This window comes from Diadema antillarum, unplaced genomic scaffold, assembly GCF_040938485.1.
Source record: "Diadema antillarum isolate AM-2024a unplaced genomic scaffold, OU_Dant_1.0 seq00001131_RagTag, whole genome shotgun sequence".
In the NCBI taxonomy this organism is placed as follows: domain Eukaryota; kingdom Metazoa; phylum Echinodermata; class Echinoidea; order Diadematoida; family Diadematidae; genus Diadema; species Diadema antillarum.
This window is the reverse complement of record NW_027271944.1, coordinates 610,001-630,759: the sequence shown is the minus strand read 5'-3', so window position 1 is coordinate 630,759 and position 20,759 is coordinate 610,001. Positions and strand designations below refer to the sequence as shown.

Genomic DNA, 20,759 nt, shown 5'->3' with positions numbered 1-20,759 from the left:
CGCAGATACTTAAAATATTTGTAACTTTTGAACGGATTGTCCAATTTTCCTCAAACTTTCACTGATGACTAATATTGCTGCATTCTCTCAATCCTTATGTATATGAAGGTGGACTTGTCCTTTAGTATCTATCATTTTCTTCAAGTATGCACCCAAGCACAGCTGTTTTTGTGCATTTATGCAAAAATGAAACAATCGCCAAAAAAAAAAAGAAAAAAAGAAAATGGCAATGATGATAGCAGTGTAGGTCAGAGTGACCACAAGGCATCTCCTTGTTGCCATACATTAAAACTCCTGGAGGAGAGTCTGCTCCTTTGTCACTCTGTCATCACACGCGCTGTTGTCTTCAATCTAAGACCTGGGAGTAAGGCATCCCCCCTCATTCTCATTCTCTTCATGTATTCATCATCATATCGCTATGCCTGGTATTCTGATATTGGGTTGAACCTTTGACTCCTTGTCGCCGTGGCAACATCATCATAATTCACACCTCCCCCTGGTTTGTCAGCCGTCCATCCTTGTGGGCACACCAGAAGGAGCCTATCTTGGCATATCAATTATGTTGGTATAGAGGAAAGGAGGGGGGAGGGCTGATTGGGATTGAAAGGATGGAGATTGTGAACCTGTGATCGCAGATAACATTGCACTGTGCCTTCATTTTGAGTTGGTCTCCCGCCCCGCTGAGAAACGAGGTTACTCACTGAGCGGACTTTTGAAGTGCTTGGAAACGATCGTGTCTTTTATAGCAGAATTTCTGTTTGAGACCAGTCATGGTTTGGCGGTTGAGGTCTTTGATGAATTCTGATTGTTGATGTGCTTTCAAGCACCTTGTGACTGAGAAATACACAGTTTGAAGGGGATGGGGATGGGGTGGGGGAGGGGGAACTCTTGTCCGGATAAAGTAGACCTCCTCGCCTACTGCCACCCGGAGTGGAATGGCAACGACAATTTTCCGCAGGAAGGCTTGTTTGCATACGTGTTTGTGTGTGCGTCATAGATCCCGCAAAAACAAGAAATGGCACATTGCCTTCGGTGCCAAGAGAGATGTAGTAAACAGTGCGGAGTGATCAAGTGGTTTCGTAATCTCAGGCAGTTGGCTATTTGTGCAATTCGGGTTCCGCAGTCTATGTAGAGAGGTGCACTATATGCACCGAGAACAGAGTGAAGAAAATATGTCAATTGCGATTTGTTGAGAATTGTCATCTTCAAGCTGAAGTATAAGATAAATGTTCATCTTTAGAAAATGTGATAGTAGTGACAAGCAAATCTTCATCCAACGGTCTGGTGTTAAAAAAGGATGGTCACAAATTTTTGAATACTTCACCTGTCTTGTCTTATCATTGACTGATTTGTTTTATATTATTTTCTGCTGCAATGTATGTCAGCCCTCTCCCTTTCTCTCTCTTACTGTCTTTCTGAAGTTACATTTTCTGGTATGCAAAGTCAATCATGTGAGTGTACATTTGTTAATTATGTATTAGTATGGTATGCTGGAAAAAAAAATGGCTAGAAGAGAGAAGCGTGCGTGTAGTGATGATGAAATAGTACAGTTGGACTGCAAGAGCTGAATCTAAGCCATCAGATTCAGTCATTTTGCTCTGGTTTTAAGCTAATTGCAATCTGGTTTTATTACAAACTGTTGGTAGTTTGCTATCAGATGGAAAGATTATGTATAGGGCAGTGGGGAAGGTGCTATAACTTAGTGATGAAAATAAAACAAGGTTAAGTGGATATTGTATTGAAGTTCCCTTTGAGCAGATGTCAGGATACTCAGAAACTGCATTGAAAAGTGAATCATGTGCAATTTTTTTGTAACTTGCAAATCATCAGGGGCCCGTTGCATAAAACTTACCATTGAATTTCAATGGTAACTACCATCAAAATTAGGCATCACAGCCAATCAGCATCAAGGATTATGAGATTTACCGCTAATTTGAAGATTTACCGCTAGAAAGGAGCGGTAAGTCCAGCGGTAAGGGTTTTATGCAACAGGGCCCAGGTGTATGTGTGTGTATGTGTGTGTGTGTGTGTGTGTGTGTGTGTGTGTGTGTGTGTGTGTGTTGAATGGAGCAAAGAGAGATAAAAGTGTAAAAGAAGGAGAGAGAGAGACACACACACACACACACACACACACATAAGGAAAGAGACAGGCATATAGTGAGAGCGATGGACAGATATTGTGCTCCAGTTAGTGCCCAATTGGTATTAAACATTCATCATTATATTATGTGGAGATGCTGTTGCTACTTCGGATGAGTCCTTGGCAACCGGAAATGGGAGGAGTATAGTAGAGGGAGGATGAGAAGAGGGAGAGAGGAGTGTGCTAATGGACGCATTATTGGAGCCTGCATTGTGGAGAAGTAGCCTCTAGAAAGCCCAATGGAGGTCACGGAGGTGGGAGACTACCGCGGGATATCAATTGGCAAATAGATCGGCTATCATTTCTGTGAGAGCTGAGGATGATGGCTATCAACCACATGTGGCCCCCTCTTTAGTTGTCTTGAGTAGTGGCAGACAATCCAAGCACATGGTGAACAATACGAGGCTCAATGGAGATGGATGACTGTAGAGTGTATGTGTGTTTGTGTGTGGGGGTGTTTGTGTGTGTTAGAGAGTGATAAATGGCGTTTGTGTTGCATGAAAATGATCTTGAAACCAGTTGCTGCCATGATGCAGTGTTCATATATTTGTGGTATGATAGTGATGATGATGATAATGATAATGATAATGATAATGATGATGAAGATGATGAGGTGATGTTGATGTTGATAGTGATGATGATGGTGATGATGATGATGATGATGATGATGATGATGAAGATGAGGTGATGATGATTGTGGTGGTGATGATGGTAGTAGTGGTAGTGGTGATGGTGATGATGGTTGTAGTGGTAGTGGTGATGGTGATGATGGTTGTAGTGGTAGTGGTGATGATGATTTCAGAGGAAGGAGGAGGAGTATGAAGGAAGATATGTAGGGGGAGGAAATGGAGAGGAACAGATGTAGGAATGAGGAAAAGAATGATGAGGGAAGATGGAGGTGGAAAATTTTTCATCAAGATGTTCCAATCACTGATAAGTCAGTATGATTAACTGCTGAAGTGAATGTCACATTGTGTCTTTTTATTTGAAAAGTTTACCTGTTGTACAGTGATATGTGTTCCAATCCCACCTATGTCATCTAGAGCAAAACGATTGACCCTATGTCAGAGTATTTTCTGAAGTGGGTCAGCTAACTACCATACATTCAAAGCCTAATAGCCTACCTACCCTCTTCTTAATAAGCCATCGCAATCTCGTCAACGTGTTTGGCAAGGGTCTGTGACAATCATATTCAGCTGGCTATTAACTGATCAATCACTGCACTGCACTTCGTTCATTCACATCGTATGAGACCGCTCCCACTCATCTGTGTTCCCCCTTCAATCATTCCCAACAGTTCAACTGTCAGCGTGGTGCGAGGACCTGGGTCGTCTCCTCTTACTGAGACACCAGAAGAGCCAGGAAGGAGGCGAGTCGTCCGGTGGAGCGAACGCAAACTCCGCTTCAATGCACCAACAGATGCAAAAGAATCTTCCTCCAGTGCCGCACAGGTGGGTTGTATGATCCAGATTCTCCACCCCAACCACACCCACAACACGGTCTCTCCACCTCGCCCCTTACTCCTTCGGATCCTTGCAATGAGGATGACAGTCCAGGGCCCCATTTCATACAAAGTTGACATGATAGCAACTCTTGCTGGAATGGCAGTTGTCATGGTGACAGCAAGACTCCAGCTTTCTGATTGGCTGTTGCTATGGGAAGGTGCCATTCCAGCAAGAGTTGCTATCCCAGGGGCGGATCCAGGAATTCTGTAAAGGGGGGGGGGGGGGGCGCAACTAATATTTCTGGTGCCACTTGCGGGTTTCATTTCATTTTTTCTTTTTATTTCTTTTGTTTTTAACGAAAAATAAAAGGGGGCGTGCCCCGGTTGTGCCCCCCCCCCCCCCCCCCCCCCCCCCCCATCTGTATCCGCCTCTGTATCCTACCATCTTTTATGAAATGGGGCCCAGGTTTTCTCTTTGCACCTCGTATCTGATCAAAATTTGGTCCTGGTTGCTTCTCAACTCAAAGGATTTCCACATCAATGACGTGCAAATTACATCGTTATACCACAAAGATTTGTCTTAATGACTTCATGTTAATGATGATACTGTAAAATTTACTTTGTATAAAGGTGTAGAGCTCTATCAATAGCAATCATCCTTACAAGAATTGACAAAATGGTAAACAAGACATTTTACTTGCTAATTTTAATTATTATTTGAAATAATTTCATAATTGAACAGACTGCATGCTTGCTATTTAAAGAAAACAAGAAAAAAAATCTGATATGCTGTAATAATATCCGTATTTAATCTCAGAGAATCTACAAAATGGTGCCACTGTTGTTAATGATTTAGGAAATTATTGGCGCTGATTCGTAAAGGAATCTGCTTCTGTTTCAAATAGATGTGCACAGAGATTGGCCATTGAGCCATTATATTGTTCACAAATCATATACAGTCTCAACACAATCTCTATTGAATTCAACTAAAATGTTCTTGAACAACTTACCTCACTGGCCCGTTCGGTATTCATGAGCACGTCATATCCATTCTAACAACTTTGGGGATCATTCGGTAAGATCAACGGGGGTAATACGCTAACAAATATATCAGATTTGATAAGAGCGATGCAAGCAGGCATCTGTGCAACATCTAGCAGGTGTTAGTTAGACAGGTGTACTGTGCCCATGTTAGAACGTAAGGATTACTACATGTACACATGGGATGCGTGATAAATCTCTTAGAGAAGCGCCATCATGTGTTCAGGCACGCACATGGGCAGATCTGTTACAATGCCCCCCACCCCCCCCCCCCCCCCAAAAAAAAAAAAAAAAAAATCCTGCTTGACAGTGTTGAGAATTTCGTATCAATGCCGGCAGTTTAGTATCCCAACCCTTGTACAGAACACTGAATAGAGATTCATTCATTTATTTCCATATCAAAACATAACATTTACAAAAATCAAAACGCAAATTACCTTGGTACAATTTATACATTTTAAATGGAGGAATCATAGAAAGCACACAAGAGGCTTGTTGGAAATGATCCCCTAACAATTATTATTGCATGGGAACGGTTTTGAAATAAAGTGAAGACAATGTTTGGATTGTTTTCTTTTTATGGAAAATTATTGTGCTTGTGTGTACATCAACCCAACCCATGTGAGGACAATATGACTTTCAAAAGTCCTTGTTGCTAGTATGAATGCAATACCTGCCATATTTCCTTCTCACAAAATGGTTTGTATGTTAGAAAACATCTTGTTACATAATGTATGATATGTCTGTCTGACTGTAGTGAACCATGAAGAATTAGAATGTAATATGACAGATGATTATCTGTCCAAATCTGATCTAGAGTTTATTCCTGCAAGCCTTCATTTGACCAAGGAAATCTCTGTACCAAAACATAATGTACACCTTCTAGCAGTTATTGAATTTCAGCAGTTAGGTATTTTCCAACTAGCTCTCCCATAAATGCATTAGGCTACAAGATTAAGAAAAAAACAGTTACACATGTAAGGTCATTACCTTTTTAATACAAGCTTTTTGTGCTTATACATTAAAGGGATGGTACAGTATTGGTGGATTTGAGAATTTAGCTTTTAACTTTTTGCAAGATACCAAGAAAACACTTATGAAGTAGTACAGAGCATACCATTTTAAGAGGAATTCAAAGTTTATTTGATGAAAATCGGGTTGGGAATGACTGAAACATCAAAAAAACAAAGTAAAACAAAGCGATATCATAATAAAGTGTGGGTCCCACACTTATTAGAATCGCTGTATTTTGGATATCTCGGCCATTTCAAAACCAATTTTCATCAAATAAACGTTGAATTCCTCATGAAATTACATGTTCTTTCATATTTCATAAGAGGTTTCTCATTATTTTACCAAAAAATGTTAGAAACCTGAAATTAGGTCTCAACCAAAACTATACCATTCCTTTAATTTATGAAAACAATGTTTCCTGATTATATGGTTGTTGAGAGAATTTTTTTTTCTCTTGACCACAGTCACTTTTTCATACAGGTGAACATTGTTGAACTTGAAGGATGTGTTTTACTATGATGTAGATATGTGATCTCTTATTGTCATTTTGTAATTGTTTTGTTTTGTTTTGACGAATGCTGTAGTCTTGTAACCAGCCAGTGAACCAACATTTGCTTAGTGTCATTCCTGTTACTATAATGCGATATGGCACAGTAAATACTCATTGTGCTAGACCCTGGAAAGTTGTTAAAATTGCACAAAGTCCGCATGGTTTCCCCACCCTGTGTGTGAATAAACGAATGCTTTCTAGCTATCACCTCCATCGGAGAGCGGGCTCACATAGTTTGCTTCTCCTGTGAGGTTTTATTGACATAAGGAAGCGAAACTAAACCATTATATGCAGTGATATTTCATCTTTTACAAGCAGTTGCTCTCTTCCCTGCTATGGCTGGCTGAGTCAATGGTAGAGGCGGCCAGTGTCACATTGAGGAAATCAAAACCTGGAGCAATAAAGTGATACGAACATTGATGGTAGACATGTTGGCATGTTCTCACAATCCTTTGTGTCTTGTCCGCGGGATATGAATTATGTTAAATCTCAACCAAGACTGGCAGGTATGCTTGTTAAGCCAGTGTGAATGGTGAGTGGCATATTTACTACGGTGCACGTAAGAAAGTTGTGGCGCATCCAGAGGTATTGTTGACGTTTGGACATTCATCAGGGAGCATTATCCCGTCCATGATGGTCCTCTCCCCAATCTTCACCACTCCCTCCCATCTAATCTTGATTTTCCCCTCAGTCCCTCACTGCCCCTCCCCTCCCCCTCCCCGCCCCCATCCCCGAAAATGACTCGTGTGACGCACACGGAGCACCTTGTACATGGCGCATCAAGGGCACTGTTGCAGACGTGGTAAAACATTCTAAAGATGACATTCCGTTGAAATAATCTCATTAACGGCCGTATTGCAAGCGCTGGCTGAGATGGGGATTTTATCTGACTACCAGCTGCTACCTATCGCCCGGCCTTACTCTCTCCCTCTCGCTCGCTCTCTTCTGCAGTTTCCTTTCCTCCCCAGTTTGTCCTCCTCCCGTTATTTTCTGCCCTTCTTCCAAACCATCTGTTCATTTGACTCAACTTGTCTTTCCAGCTCCTCTGTCTGTTTCTCCCAGTCTATATCTTTATTCTGTGTCACTACATTTATCTCTTTTTCGTGCTCTCTGTCTCTCTTTCTCTTTTTGTATCTCTCTTTCTTTGGCCTCCTCTTGGTATCCCGGAGTTGGTGTTACATTCGTCTGGAGGTAGAAGGGAGATCCGAGCCAGTGATGCGTGGCCGCGTGCTCTCTCGCGAGGTGCACTCAATTAGCCACGCTTCCGAGTCTTGCCCGAAAATTAGAATGCATACGTCGCAAATTGCGCACAGGAGTATGTTATGCAGAATTCACAGTATTTCCCTGTGTGTCCGAGGGGCAATCCATCTTCCCAAGCAATCTCTGGGCTGGGAAGGAGGGCTCATAACTTCGAACCACGAGCAGCCTCACTCAGCTCTGGAGGCATTCAGCAAAGACGATGCCCGTCTGCGTCAACTTCTCATCACCAATCTGGCTGTAGACTTTAAAGAAAAAAATAACTTCTGACTTGTTGCCATGGCAATCTCTTTTGTTCATGCCAGGAAATCTTGTCCAAATGTTTGTGATGGAAGATGCAGAGATGTATGCAACATTGACACTTATTCCAGGTCATCAAGTAGTAAAGTGTAGGGCTTTATCATACACATGGGTGATGTCTTTGTAGGGAATCTCACCTCTTCAGTAAAGAGCATAAAGGGCAAAGTGTCTCAAGGAAATCTGTTTCTATTTTGCTTCTCATTTTGGTATGTTTTCAATTAACCAGTTATCAAAAATATATATAAATATGATTTCTCTTGGCAAGAACTCAAAGCAACACAAGAGGATAGGGGTGAAATATTTTAAGATATATGGATATCAGTTAGTCTGTATCAGTATCAATCAATATTTTCCATATTTGTCTGTTCATGTCATCATCTATTAAACCATATATGAAAAAACTGCTATTTCAGGGATCAATTTTGATGTGGACCCCCCCCCCCCCCTTCTCCCTGCCATCTTCTCTGTTCTTCTCTTTAACAATGGCATGTGCATCTTGGCTTAGCTGGAGGACCCATTATAAACCTGTCCCAGTCCTGGCATTGCACATGATGCTATCCTGTTCAAAGAGGAATGGTTCTAGGTATTGTCCACTTGTGCTAATTTTTAAAAAGGATGCAAATCTTTGCTCTAAGTTTGCTTTTCACAACTTTGGTGAGAGATCGTGCAAACACATACAATTTGCTGTCATTCTTTTGTTGTTATTTCAAGTTATGTTCATTTTAATGAACCAAATTCGTGAGCTCTACAAACACTCTGATCATAAAGTAAGGGGGACTCTGATCACAAAGTAATGGCACAATCTTAGGGTCTTAGTGGCATGATAAGAAAACAGTATACTTAAAATCAAATCTGTATTGTACTTATGCTTGCAACATGAATTGGTGGCATGCCTTTCCACACCCCCCCCCCCAAAAAAAAAGAAGATAAATAGGTAAGAAAACCTTGAACTTTAATCAGGAATCTCAACCCCAAAGTAGGTTATGGTGTTTAAGCATGCATCAACAGGTTAACTTTGGACTCTGAAGCCGTAATTTAAAATTTCGAGGTACGCATCAACATGTGAGGTATCACACGTGTGGGAGATGAAGAGGGAGAGAGAGAGAGAGACTATTGGCAGGTACTGGTATGTGGAAATACTCTTTCAGCCGTGCCGAGCATGACATTTATGAGAGGCATGCACACTCGTTTTATGTCCATGACGTGCTCTGTCGACAGATGAATAGACAGATTGATGTGTGGGGGCAAACAAGAGTAGTAGAAACGTGAACTTGAATAAACATTAGGAGAAAAAATGTACTTTCGTAACAGCGTAAAGCGGGTAAGGTCGGCTCGATTCATGTGTCGCGTTCGTGGACTTTACAGATGATGATTGTATTCAAATGCACCAATTATCTTTATTGCAGCTCTCGGAATTTACCTTTGATTGCGTATGTGTGTGTTTTTTTTTTCTTTATTGGAGGTAGCAAAAAGAAGGTGATAAGTTCTAATTCTTAGGGCTATAGTTTTGTTTGGTTATGTTTTATTTTTTCTCCAGGGGAAGGGTTAAAAGAGTCCAAAATGTAGAGTGAAAATAATTGAGAAAAAGAAGATAGTATTGAAGGGAGAGCTATAAAAGGAGCATGTTTGCACCGACACAGGTCATTTCTCAACCCACTGACCAGCCAGTTCTAGGGGTGTTTTCCAAAGACGTACGCAAATATCCACCAGCATTTCTGCCATTTATTTTTGTCTTAATTGAAATTCAATTTCTGAGACCGGTATTAAAGATAGGCTCGACGACTTGGAGGGGTAGAAACGTAATGAGATTGTGGGCATCCGACATGGTATTGTGACGCGCGTAAGACAAAAATAAAATCCAATTTTCCAGCAGCGCCAAAGTCAGAAATTCAAGATATTTTTATCCCATTTATCCAGTTAGCCAGGCAGGCCCATTATGGGAGAACAGGTCCTGGGGGAATACGTCCTCACTCAAAAAAAAGAGGGGAAAAAATGGGTTCTTTTCCCTCAGGCGGTATCTTCTCACTGGTGTAACGCCATAAAGGGCCCAACATTGAGCAAAATAGATGAGGATATGATATATTCGTGGCCCTTGTGGTGCAATATAGCACTCCCTAGCATACATGTTCATTTCCAATGCACATTCTCGTGCACTCCATGTTTGTCAAAGTGTAGATTCTTGCTATGATAATAATATAGGAAAGGATGAATATGTGGAACATCTGTTAACACATTCCGTGAACCTTTCATTCTCCTCCTCTTCCATCTCTCTCGTTGATGTCACTTCCTTTTCTTTGTTGATGTCACTTCCTTTTCTTTGTTCTAGCAATTAACAATGAGAAAATGTTCCTTTTTGAACCTTCCTCAAGACTTTGATCCAACGGGAGATGCTACTGAATAGGTACATATGTATGTAGTGAGCACTTTATAAATTCCACTTTCCCTTCTAAATGTCATTATTCCTTTGACTTGTCCAGCAGTTATGTGTAGCAGCCTTGTAATCTGTGCATGAGATTTGGTACCCATGATGTTTATTCATTGTGCGTCTTATTAAGTAGGAGTGTTGTTCAGGTCTGTGCCAGATCTTTTCATTAATTATGTCTGTTTTGCCTGTGCGGCAAACAAGAGTGATATAAACAGCAGGTATCGGTGCTGCGTGATGTGTGTGCTAATGTTGGCCAGACTCTGAGATTGGCACCTCTATCAACCGTCTTCTGTTGCCTAGCAACAGATGCTAGTGTGTCATACCTGATGATAAATTTACTTGTAAGGACTCTCCTGTTGTGCATCAGCCATGGCAGTCAATAGCTGAATTAAAAAGTGTCGTGTTTGCCCAAAATAGGCCACCTGAGTGTAACCTTGCTACAGATATGAGCAGCATAACGGTGTAAGACAAAAATCATGAGGCTATGAGGCATGCTAGCTTAGTGACGTCTTTTCTGAGCAGCTGCACAGAGGACAAGATATGGCCCTATCTTGTGTGAATTCAACATAGTGGCCTTTTTTTCTATTCCCACCTGATCTTATGTGATGGCGTTTAACCCGTTGAGGACGAGTCCTGCGTATACTCGGGCAAGCATCTATGGAAAATGCGTGTTGTAGCAAAATCAAACCGTCCTGAATGGGTTAAAGTATATGTATCAAGTATGTATGCATATTACCGATGTATCAGTAGACAGTACTTTTGTGTTTAGCAATAAGAGGTGAAAGAACTCCTTGACTTTTTCTTCATTGCATAAAGATTTTTGCCAGTCATTATCTAAACTAGATGTAAGATTGGGCTACTTTTGATGATAAAACAACAGATTTGCTACGTGAAGTGGACTGCTGTGATGTTGTTAGGAATTGTTGGTTTGTGCCATGAGGAGCAATTTTTTTTCTTGAGGGAGTGGGTGTGAATCTTGGCTCGTTTGGTCCATTCATGGTGACGAGGGTGACTTTTATTTTATTTTTTTTTCTATTTCTCACTCTCTCTTGCTCCGTTCGGATGGCAGTGGGTCTGACTGTTGTCGTTGCGGGTCGGGGGATGAATCGAGGCGAGTGAATGACTTCCGTCTATCGGCACGGATGTGTTTTGAGATCAAACAGAGTGTGCTCGTTAATGACTTACACCCATAGATATCCATAGCTGTATCTGCTACCCTGTACCAACAGTGAGACTGACAACTCCGTTTTTCAAGGCCACCCTACACCCTGTCCGACCCGCACTCTAAACATTGGCGAGGGACTCTTCCACACTACTGCATATTCGAGCAAGCTGTAGGACGGTTTCATTGATGTGGACTGACACAAAACTTGTCCTCTCCGACCACAGACCTCACGGACTATACAATGATGAGATCACCACAAAGTTTAAACCTTAACATGTGTATATGTTTAGTATGCACAATACATTGTATTTTGTGAGGAAAATGTTACAGTAAAGCCTAATGTCTCTCCGTACACAAGTGTACAGTAACAGCTCCCCCCCCCCCCACAAAAAAAAAATAGAATAAAATAGTTAACAAATAAATAAAAATCTGCTTTTGCAACAAGAGCTTTGAAGGAAATCTGAACAGAAAACATTGCACATTGCTCATGTCAATGTCATGTAGTGCAACTTGTCTTACATCAACAGGCCATAAGTTTCCTTCAGCATATTCATTGTACTTCCTTTTTTTTCCCTTTTTTTTTCCCCCAGGAAATTCATAACCCTTCTTGAAAATTCCATCAGGGTAAATGACCAGCAGGAATTCCTTATCAGGTACCGAATGATAATATGTGCATTTTTTTTCATGTGAGCAATGTTTTAATTTCTTTTTTCGCTGGTCCATTATCTCTCCTTTCTTCCTACAGTGATCCTGCATGGCAGGGCGCCCCTCAGCAGCCTTCCCAGCAGTCTTTGAGCGTTGTCACAACAATCTGGGGGGTCACGCAAACCACCGACAAGAGTAACATGATGAACAACTCATTCCGAGGTAGGCGGGACTCGCGGAAATGTTCAGCCAAAAGGAGCTGTATTGTCATATTTTTATAATACATGTTATAAAGATACATCCTTAGGGTGGAGAGTTCCCATCCTCCAAATTCAGGGTGAAGTTGGTTATCTATTCAAATTATGCAAAGATGGTTGCCGTTTATTTAGGATAAGCCCTTGATAATGATATGATGAGCATTAATATCCCTTGTGGAGTCTGTTGCATAAAAATTGAGATCAAACACAAGTCATAAAATCAAATGTAAGTCTGTGAATGCTCATTCTGAGTGGCTGATGCCTGGCTTATGTTTGATTTTCTGACGTTATGTTTGATGGCTCTCTTTTAATGCAACAGGGCCCAATGATCCCAAGAGATTAAACTCCAAAAGATAGAGAAAAAAAATCCTACAGAACGTTCCAAATATGACAAAAATGGGATAAGAAATAACCAAGATATAACATTTTGAAATTTCACATTTTTTCAGAAAACATTTCTTGACCAGTCCTTGTGAATATTCAAATGAGTGATTTAATGATGTCATGCCCTCACAATTTTTCCTGTACGTTGTATATGAAAATTGGAAAAACTGTCATTTTTAGCTAATACAGGTAAAAGCATATTTCCATGCCAAAATATGTCAGAAGTAACATTTGTTCCTTTTTATTTAGGTGGTTTTAAGGCAAGTTTTACATTTATGCAGCTGAAATATGAAATTTTTGTCATTTCTGTATATGGAATTGATAAGAAATTGGGAGAGCATGGCATCATCAACTTGCTGATTTGAATATCTATAAGGACTGGTCAAGATTTTGAAAATTTTGAAATTTCACAATGTCACAACTTCATTATTTTTTATCTGATTTTGATCATTGTTGCACTGTTCTGCAGGGATTTCTTCTTTCTTTCTTTTGAAGTTGATAAAATTTTGGAGTAGATTTCTTCTTAAAAGACCACACTGCAGGTTTGATGATAGATGTGTTGAACTGAATTCTGGAAAAAAGTGAATGCATCCTCTATTTTTTTTTTTTTTAATTCTTTTTTTGTTCTTTTTTTTTCCGCATATGTGTATAAGCCTACGTCATACTTGTATCAATCTTATTCACTCTGTTGTATCAGTGCATCCCAACACAAGTTACCTGTTTGTGTAACTTCTCAGGACATGTCCTCCTTATCAGATCACTGTACATGTATTAGATTTCATAATCCATATAAATGGCATCCCTTTATTAGTGAAATGACTGGAATAAATGTATCTAAATGTGTGTCCAATAAAAAATCTACATCCCAATTCTTTGTGGAATTTATAGGACAACCCATGAGGTAAGTAAAGCTTCAAAAATTATGGTAGGTGAAGATCCAGTGCTCAAAGTGCATTCTGAGATGTAACCTTCCAGATAAAGAATAGTCCAGATATTTTGCTCATTACAATTTTACAAACTAGAGTAGAGTATTAAGGATAGATCACTTGAGTGATTGGTAGGCTACAACTTTGGTTATGGAGCATGTATGTCAGTACTTTACCTGTCTGAAAGTTCCTTACGGAAACAGCACAATGCCTTTGTAGGACGCATGAGAAGAATGTATGGGGATGTCTGAATCTCCACAATCCTATTCTGAGGATCTAATGCTTTTCTCAGCTGGTTTGTAAGGTCACGGAGTGGGTAACACAGGTCAGAATGTACCAATGATGTGAGAGGGGGGTAGTAGTTGTGTTCCTTCTTTTTCATGATAAAGCCACCAGCAGGAGTCTTTCTTTGTTATTTAGCCTCCAGCGCCATCTAGTAGCATCCTGATAATAACAGCAACAACAACAACAATAACAATGACAACAAAGGAATGGTAGCAATGTACGGGTAACAGAGTCTCTAATCAAGAGTATAGGAGCGAGCAGGTGAAAAAAAAAAACTGTGCTTCACCATCTGATCTCATTCCTCTTGGAATGCAACTTGCTGGCACATCCTGCAAGTGCAACAGCTTTTTAAAAAAAATATGTAATATTTTGGTTGTGGGTAATCACTTTGTTGACTGTTTCATTCTGTCCATAGAGTCTGTTCCTTTGATATCAACTGTACAAGAAGACAGAGATGCCAATAAGTTTGGAGTGTTTTGTTTTTTTCTGTAATCAAGGATAAGGAAAATTTATTTTTTTTATTACTTCTTTTTCGGAAGTCGGATGTGGCATGCATAGTGCTGCACTTTTTTTTTCACTTTAGAGCCAAAAGTATGAGTTTCCCCATGAAAATTTGTGTTTTAAGTGCATCAGCATATTTTTCATCCACTGTCAATCATTCATGTTTTGTCTTTCCACTCTCACCCCTCTACCAGGACCAGGGGGCAATATGAACCCCGCCCAATTCAATGGCCAAACGCACCCTTTCTCAGCGGCAGCAGTGGGCCAGGGCAAGGCCTATGGGATGCAGGCGATGTCTGGCTACAGACCAAATGGACCATACCGAGGGGGACCAAATAGGTATCTTTGTGGCCCAAACTCTTCCTCACCTCCCTTCCACCCACCTGATGCGGAATGAAAAAAAAAAATCAATAACAGAGATAATGTCAACTGTCAAAAGTGGCAGCCATCCAATTACTGCAAAACCAGAAACATTTTGCAAATTTTTGAAACTTTTGATCTATTCCTGTCCATTTTTTTTTTCTGTTTCTTTTCTTTTCCTTTTTTACTTTTTTTGGAAGTGGGATGTTAGTTGGGGATTGAGTGATAGAGGCTTTGTCATTTTTTAAAGTCATGGCTAGTGCATGCTTACTTTTTTTTTCTCTCTTTTTTGGCAAAAAAAAATATTCTCGTACATGCAGTGAAGTGTTTTGATGATGGGGTACATGTAGTTGTTTTAAAGAACATGGCTTCTACCTTACATGCAGGGAAGTGTTTTGATGATGCCATGGTCGTTCATGCAATCTTAAAGATGCTAATGTGACGAGATGTAACATTAGGACAAAACACCTCTCAATGCGCGAGGCACTTGTTTTGATAGGCGTAGAGGGGAAAGATTGTTTGCTGCAAACCCTGAAAACCTTGTGTGTCTGCCAGGCCCATGACTCGAGTGTTCATGTTGTTTGCCATTTTGAAGTGAAGGTCCGAGTCATCGTCTTGTGAGAGAATGCCTGGGCTCAGTTTCTTTTTGTCTCCCCACCCCCCCCCCCCCCCCCATCCCCACCCATCTTTCTTGATCATGCAGTACCCAAGGTTCATGATGAGCAAACAACATAGAGGCATCCATAATAGATCAAATGAAATGCTTACAAACCTCAGCAAAGGTGTTCTGACGTCAGAGACCAGTCTCTCATTTCCCTAACAATGAAACATGAATGACTATCGAGCCTCATTTGGGAGGGTTAGTGTAATCCAACTCTGATGGTTGAAAGACCTGACAGAAGCCAATGTTTTGCTGGGGTACGTGTCCCTCCTCTAAACCCTTGATAATGCAGATAACCTGTCAGCAGAAATACCCTCAAAGTACCTGTTACACAAATTGAGCTTAGGTATTCCAACTAAAGGTCTTTGTGAATACACCAGCAAAATCTATGTGTAGTAAGGGACAGTTATTCATGTAAACCTCATGAAGATGTTAGGATTCTCAAAACCAGATTAGTTGAACTCTTTAAATGCTGAATGAATGACAAAATCCCTTCAGCACTAGGTACAATTACACTTTTAATTATACAAATCACAATGTATATAAAAAGTTTTCTAGGATGTGAACATCAGCCAGACTGTGTTTTCATCATGATATACCAACATCTTTGTCTTTGTCACTTTTTTCGGTTTCTGCACAGCATGCAGCCTGGAATGGGAGGACCGTGCTACCCGACTCCACCCCCCAACGTGCCGCCCCACATGGCAGGAGGAGGACCCCATCCCGGTGCGCAGAAGGCCATGTCTGCGGGGACTGGAAACTTCCCTCACCCCCAGCCCGCAGCAGCCGCGGCCGCCGCGGTGATGGCGGCGGCGGCAGCGACGGTCAACGCCGGCGCCACGGCGACGGCCACCGCGACGGCAACGGCCACGGTGTGCGTCAAGGAGCAGGAGGAGCAACAGCAGATGGGAGACTATGGCATGGTGAGGGAGGGAGTTCCAAGACCAGAAAGCCTGCCAGTTTTAGACCTGTTGTATGGTTCACTGCTCTCTTAACCTGTCGAGGACATGTCCCCTGTATACTCGGGCAGGTGTCTATGGGCAATGCATGTTGTAGCAAATTCAGTCCGTCCTCAACGGGTTAATGGATCTTTGAATTCTAGTTTGAGATGAATTCTTGCAGCATGCAAAATGATAACAAGAAATAGATGTTTCATCGTCAAGAAAAATTTTGTGACAAATTTTCTTGGCTCAAGCTCCAGTTAGTCTGATCTTAAATTTCCGAGTTGCTCCCATGCTTTGATCGTCATCTATAGATTTAATTTTATGCAGTGACCTGCTGTGTTTGCAAAGTAGGTGCAAGTGAATTCATTTGTGATTTCAGAATCTCCAAATATTAGCGAGAAGTCAAAATAATTGTGCTGGATGAGATTTTTTTGGCAGAGTTCAAGAGGGTAAAGACAAAACTACTGGTGCACAGAAGTATTAAGGCTGCTTTGCAGAGATTAGCATCTGACATTATTTGTTGCTCTTGAGCTTTTGAATGATCTTCTTTTGAAAAGAAATTAGTGAAAATATCTCATTTCTCTGGCACAAGATGTCTCATGCTACTAATTGGAATATCTTTTTATCTGCAGCTGCACAGTGATCTTTAGAGACTATTTGTTTGTTGACATGGCTACAAGTCAGAAATTATGTGGTTGTAATGCCATCAATGTCGTCCTAAGGTATCAAAACGTGCTAACATTTTGTGCTGGTTAGGAGGAGCAATGATCAGTTGTCCAGGGCAGAAATTTGAGATTGCTGCTGCCAAGATTTTTGCCATTGTTTCTTATTTACACTCGAGACCAATTAGCAGCATGCAAAGTAAGTGGCACTTGTAGCAAGAGAATTCATTCAGTAACCATGGCAACGTACCCTTCACATTTTTGTCCACGTCTGTGTCTGAGCAACCATTGTCCTCCCAGATTATCCGCGATCGTCGGTTCAGCCCCAAACTGGAGACCCAGACCTTTCTTTGCTAGCGATGCAAATCATATTGGATGTTGCCCTCTCATTTTTTTCTTCAACTTTTCTCCCCTGACCTTTGAACCTTTGCACAGAGAGCTCATGCTCAGCAGCAAAGGGGCTACAGCAATCAATACTACGACGGACCCCCGTCCCATGGCCCATCTCTGCATCACGCCCATGTTAACACCCAGATGATGCATCCTGAGGTACAATAATTGATACTGCCCACTCACAATGCCACTCTTGTCATATAATAATTCCTTAATTATCATTTTCTGTTGATGTGAAAATACAGGAAGGACAAATATTTCTTTCAAGCACCACACTTTCCTCCTTCACTCTCTCTCCATCTCTATTCTACTTCTACTTCTTTCTCAGTCTGTCTCCATGTCTGTCAAAGTATTGTCTGTCTATATTCCCTTCTATATGTTTGTATGTGGGATTTATCATTCCACCCTCATTTGTTTGTCCTCGATAATGTTTCCATCATTGCTAAATTTACCTCTTTTCTGATAGTCATTGTTGGGACAGTATCCTGGCTGTATATACGTATGTCATTGTGCCAATCACTGCATCACCTGTTTGTTTATTTGTTTGTCTGTTTGTTTGTTTGTCTCATAGTTCACTTTCTTTTCTCACTGTTCTCTGTTCCCGTTTAGATTCATCACATGTAACCAGCAATCACAACTAATAGACAGATATCAGTGCTCATTCTGTTTTGATTTTATTCATTATCTCTGACAGACGTTCCGACTGATGATAATTCATGTTTAATGTCAACCCTCTTCGTTTCAAGCATTTAACTGCATAACTATTTTTTCAGTTGATTTCCATCGTAAACTTTGCAATGGATATCATCCACTTTACTAACAGCAATATGTCATTATGTGTTTCTTTCCCTCACCTTTAGAAAGGGGCATATATGTTTGAACTTGTATTGATATTGTGGCAGTTGTTTTCCTCCTCTTAAACAAGTCTAGCAGATGGCCCCCTTTCACACCTATCTCTTGTAGCAAAGCTCATGATCAATGTACACCTTTTATGTATTTCTCGCTCTAACACAAAACTCTGGCCCATTTTGTGGGTGGCGCCTAATGCAGACGTGATTTGCGTGTTTAAAGGGAAAGAAGTTGTGAAACACCTGCCTTCTTTATGCACCGCTACACCGCTGTCCATTCTAGCCCTGTATGCAGGATGCTGCACAAATGCTTTCTTACAAAGTTTTCTGTCCATTTCCAAAGGAGCCTTTGAGGTGTACTAAAATGTGTGTAATATATTCCGATATACTATAACGACCTACCAACTGCTCTCACTGGAAATCCTATGTGTGGAGTCTGTCACAAAGGTCCAACTCACGCACTTGGGGCACATTGCCAGAAATCACTGCATTCACATTCAATGACAAAGATCAAATGCAAGTCCCCAAGTGGACAATTCTGATTGGCTGAGAGAGAGGCATTTTGCGTGTAACGGCAAAGTTTCTGGCAATGTTCCCATGGTTCTATGCAGAGCAACAAACCTGGAATGGCTCTTAGCAATTCCTGCAAAACTTTGTTGTCAATCTGATTTGTGTGCTTTATACTTTAACGAAGATATAAAGGTCTTGTTAATCCCAAAAAGAGGATTATATTTTTTCAGCATTATTTTCCAAAAAAAAATAAGTTGTGGTGTTTTCTCACTTTCAAGCATTCCTGTATTTCCTTCATGCTTGCATTAATTAGCCTTGAATCCAGGATTGTAATTTTTGTACAGGATATGTTGTGGGCCTTGGTAGTTCATTCAGATGTTAAATGATTTCTTTCTCTTGAGCTGTTTATTGTTCCACTGTAACTTTCTGATCTTGACCCTTTCAATTTTCTGACATCTCTCCTCACTTCTTGCTTCTTGCTCATAAACTCCTCAAATATATATAAATCTTATATATATATATATATATATATATATATATATATATATATATATATATATATAGGTATATAGATATATAGATATATATTTATTTATTTATTTATTCATTCATTTATATATATTGAATTTTGGTGTGTATGCCTTGCAGTGACAATTTTAACAATTTTAAGTCATGGTTTGGTATTTGATTGGCAAGCACATGCTGTCAAACAGCTGAGCTGTCACGATTAGGTGCACTGCAAATACATCTATGTCCTCTTTACAAGCCTACACATTTGTTTTATTCCATTGAGAATGTGCCTTTCAACAGTAAATGGCACAGTGGCTTAAATTTGTTGTTGTGAAATTTAAAAAGAAAACAGTTCAAACAGGTTTCTTTTGTGATTTAATTTGCTCATCATATCTTTTTCATTTTTTCCTCTTCTCCACCTGTGTCTTATTCTCTCTTCCCATCTCTCACTCTTTTTTCTCTCTTTATCTTTTTCTGCGTATCTTTCTACCCGTTTATCCATCTATATTTGTATATATCTCTTTCTCCTTCTATCTTTCCCTGTTTTGCTTGACTCTCTCTTAATTATATATCATTTTCTATCAACCTTTTTCTGTTTTGCCTCGCCCGCTATCTCTGCCTCCCTTTTGTGCTCCCAGATGAGGACCCAGCCCGACTACGTGAACCAGTACCCTCCGGGCAGCATGCACCAGATGCCCATGGAGGCCATGGTGGCCAGTGGTCCGGGCAAGCACCCCATGTACAACCCCCAGATGCCCACCAGGAGTATTCCGGGGCCCCAGCCCCACCCGTCCACCTTCAACAACAAGAGGCCTTACCCGGGAGCGCAGGGATACAATCCGGTACGTTGGGGGATTTTGGTCTTGCCTGCGTAGCGGGAGCAAGACAAAAGCGTTACTTTTCCTTACTCGCTGTTGTTGTTGCCGTTGCCAACAATTTTATGTACTCTCAATAATTTTTCACAGCTTTGCTTTATGACCACAAATCTTATACCACAGGCAGGGCTCGACACTAACGGTGGCCCGGTGGCCCGGGGCCACCAAAAACGCACGTCGGGCTACCAAAATTTCAGAAATGAAGTATTTGGGGCCTGATCGGGCCACCAAAAAAGGTCGGATGTTTGCCTTTGGGCCACCAAAAATAAAAGTTAGTGTTGAGCCTTGCCACAGGTAAATAACCTAAGAATGCTGGTCAAGTTGTAATAATGGTGAAGTCCAACAAGGTCATAGGTCAAAGGGGCGATGAACTTACCTGACAAGCACTGTACTTGCAATATTGTGGTGTACTCTCAAGGCCTTTTCAGAGCTTTGAACTATGACCACAAAACTCACGCCACAGGTAACATCACCAAAAGATGCTGGTCAAATTCTAATGTTGGAGAGGTCCAACAAGGTCAAAGGTCAAAAGGTCAATGAACTTACATTGAAAAACACTACGCTTGCAATTTTGCAGTGTACTTTTAAAAGCTGTCTACAGCTGTGAGCTATGACCATGAATTATGTGCCACAAGTACATTACCTAAAGATAAAGGTTAAGA

General features: G+C 40.8%; 1 protein-coding gene across 1 annotated transcript in view; it reads left to right on the top strand.

The window, feature by feature from the left end:
* The first annotated feature begins 3,428 nt into the window (after positions 1 to 3,428).
* Positions 3,429 to 20,759, top strand: part of LOC139744054 (zinc finger MIZ domain-containing protein 1-like) — a 31,771-nt gene continuing 14,440 nt past the window's right edge. Inside the window, exons 1-6 of the mRNA XM_071654511.1 lie at positions 3,429 to 3,591; positions 12,082 to 12,203; positions 14,529 to 14,673; positions 15,996 to 16,278; positions 17,397 to 17,510; positions 19,861 to 20,064. Coding sequence (XP_071510612.1) covers positions 3,548 to 3,591; positions 12,082 to 12,203; positions 14,529 to 14,673; positions 15,996 to 16,278; positions 17,397 to 17,510; positions 19,861 to 20,064 — 912 coding nt within the window. The 5' untranslated portion in view covers positions 3,429 to 3,547. The remainder of the gene's footprint in view (positions 3,592 to 12,081; positions 12,204 to 14,528; positions 14,674 to 15,995; positions 16,279 to 17,396; positions 17,511 to 19,860; positions 20,065 to 20,759) is intronic.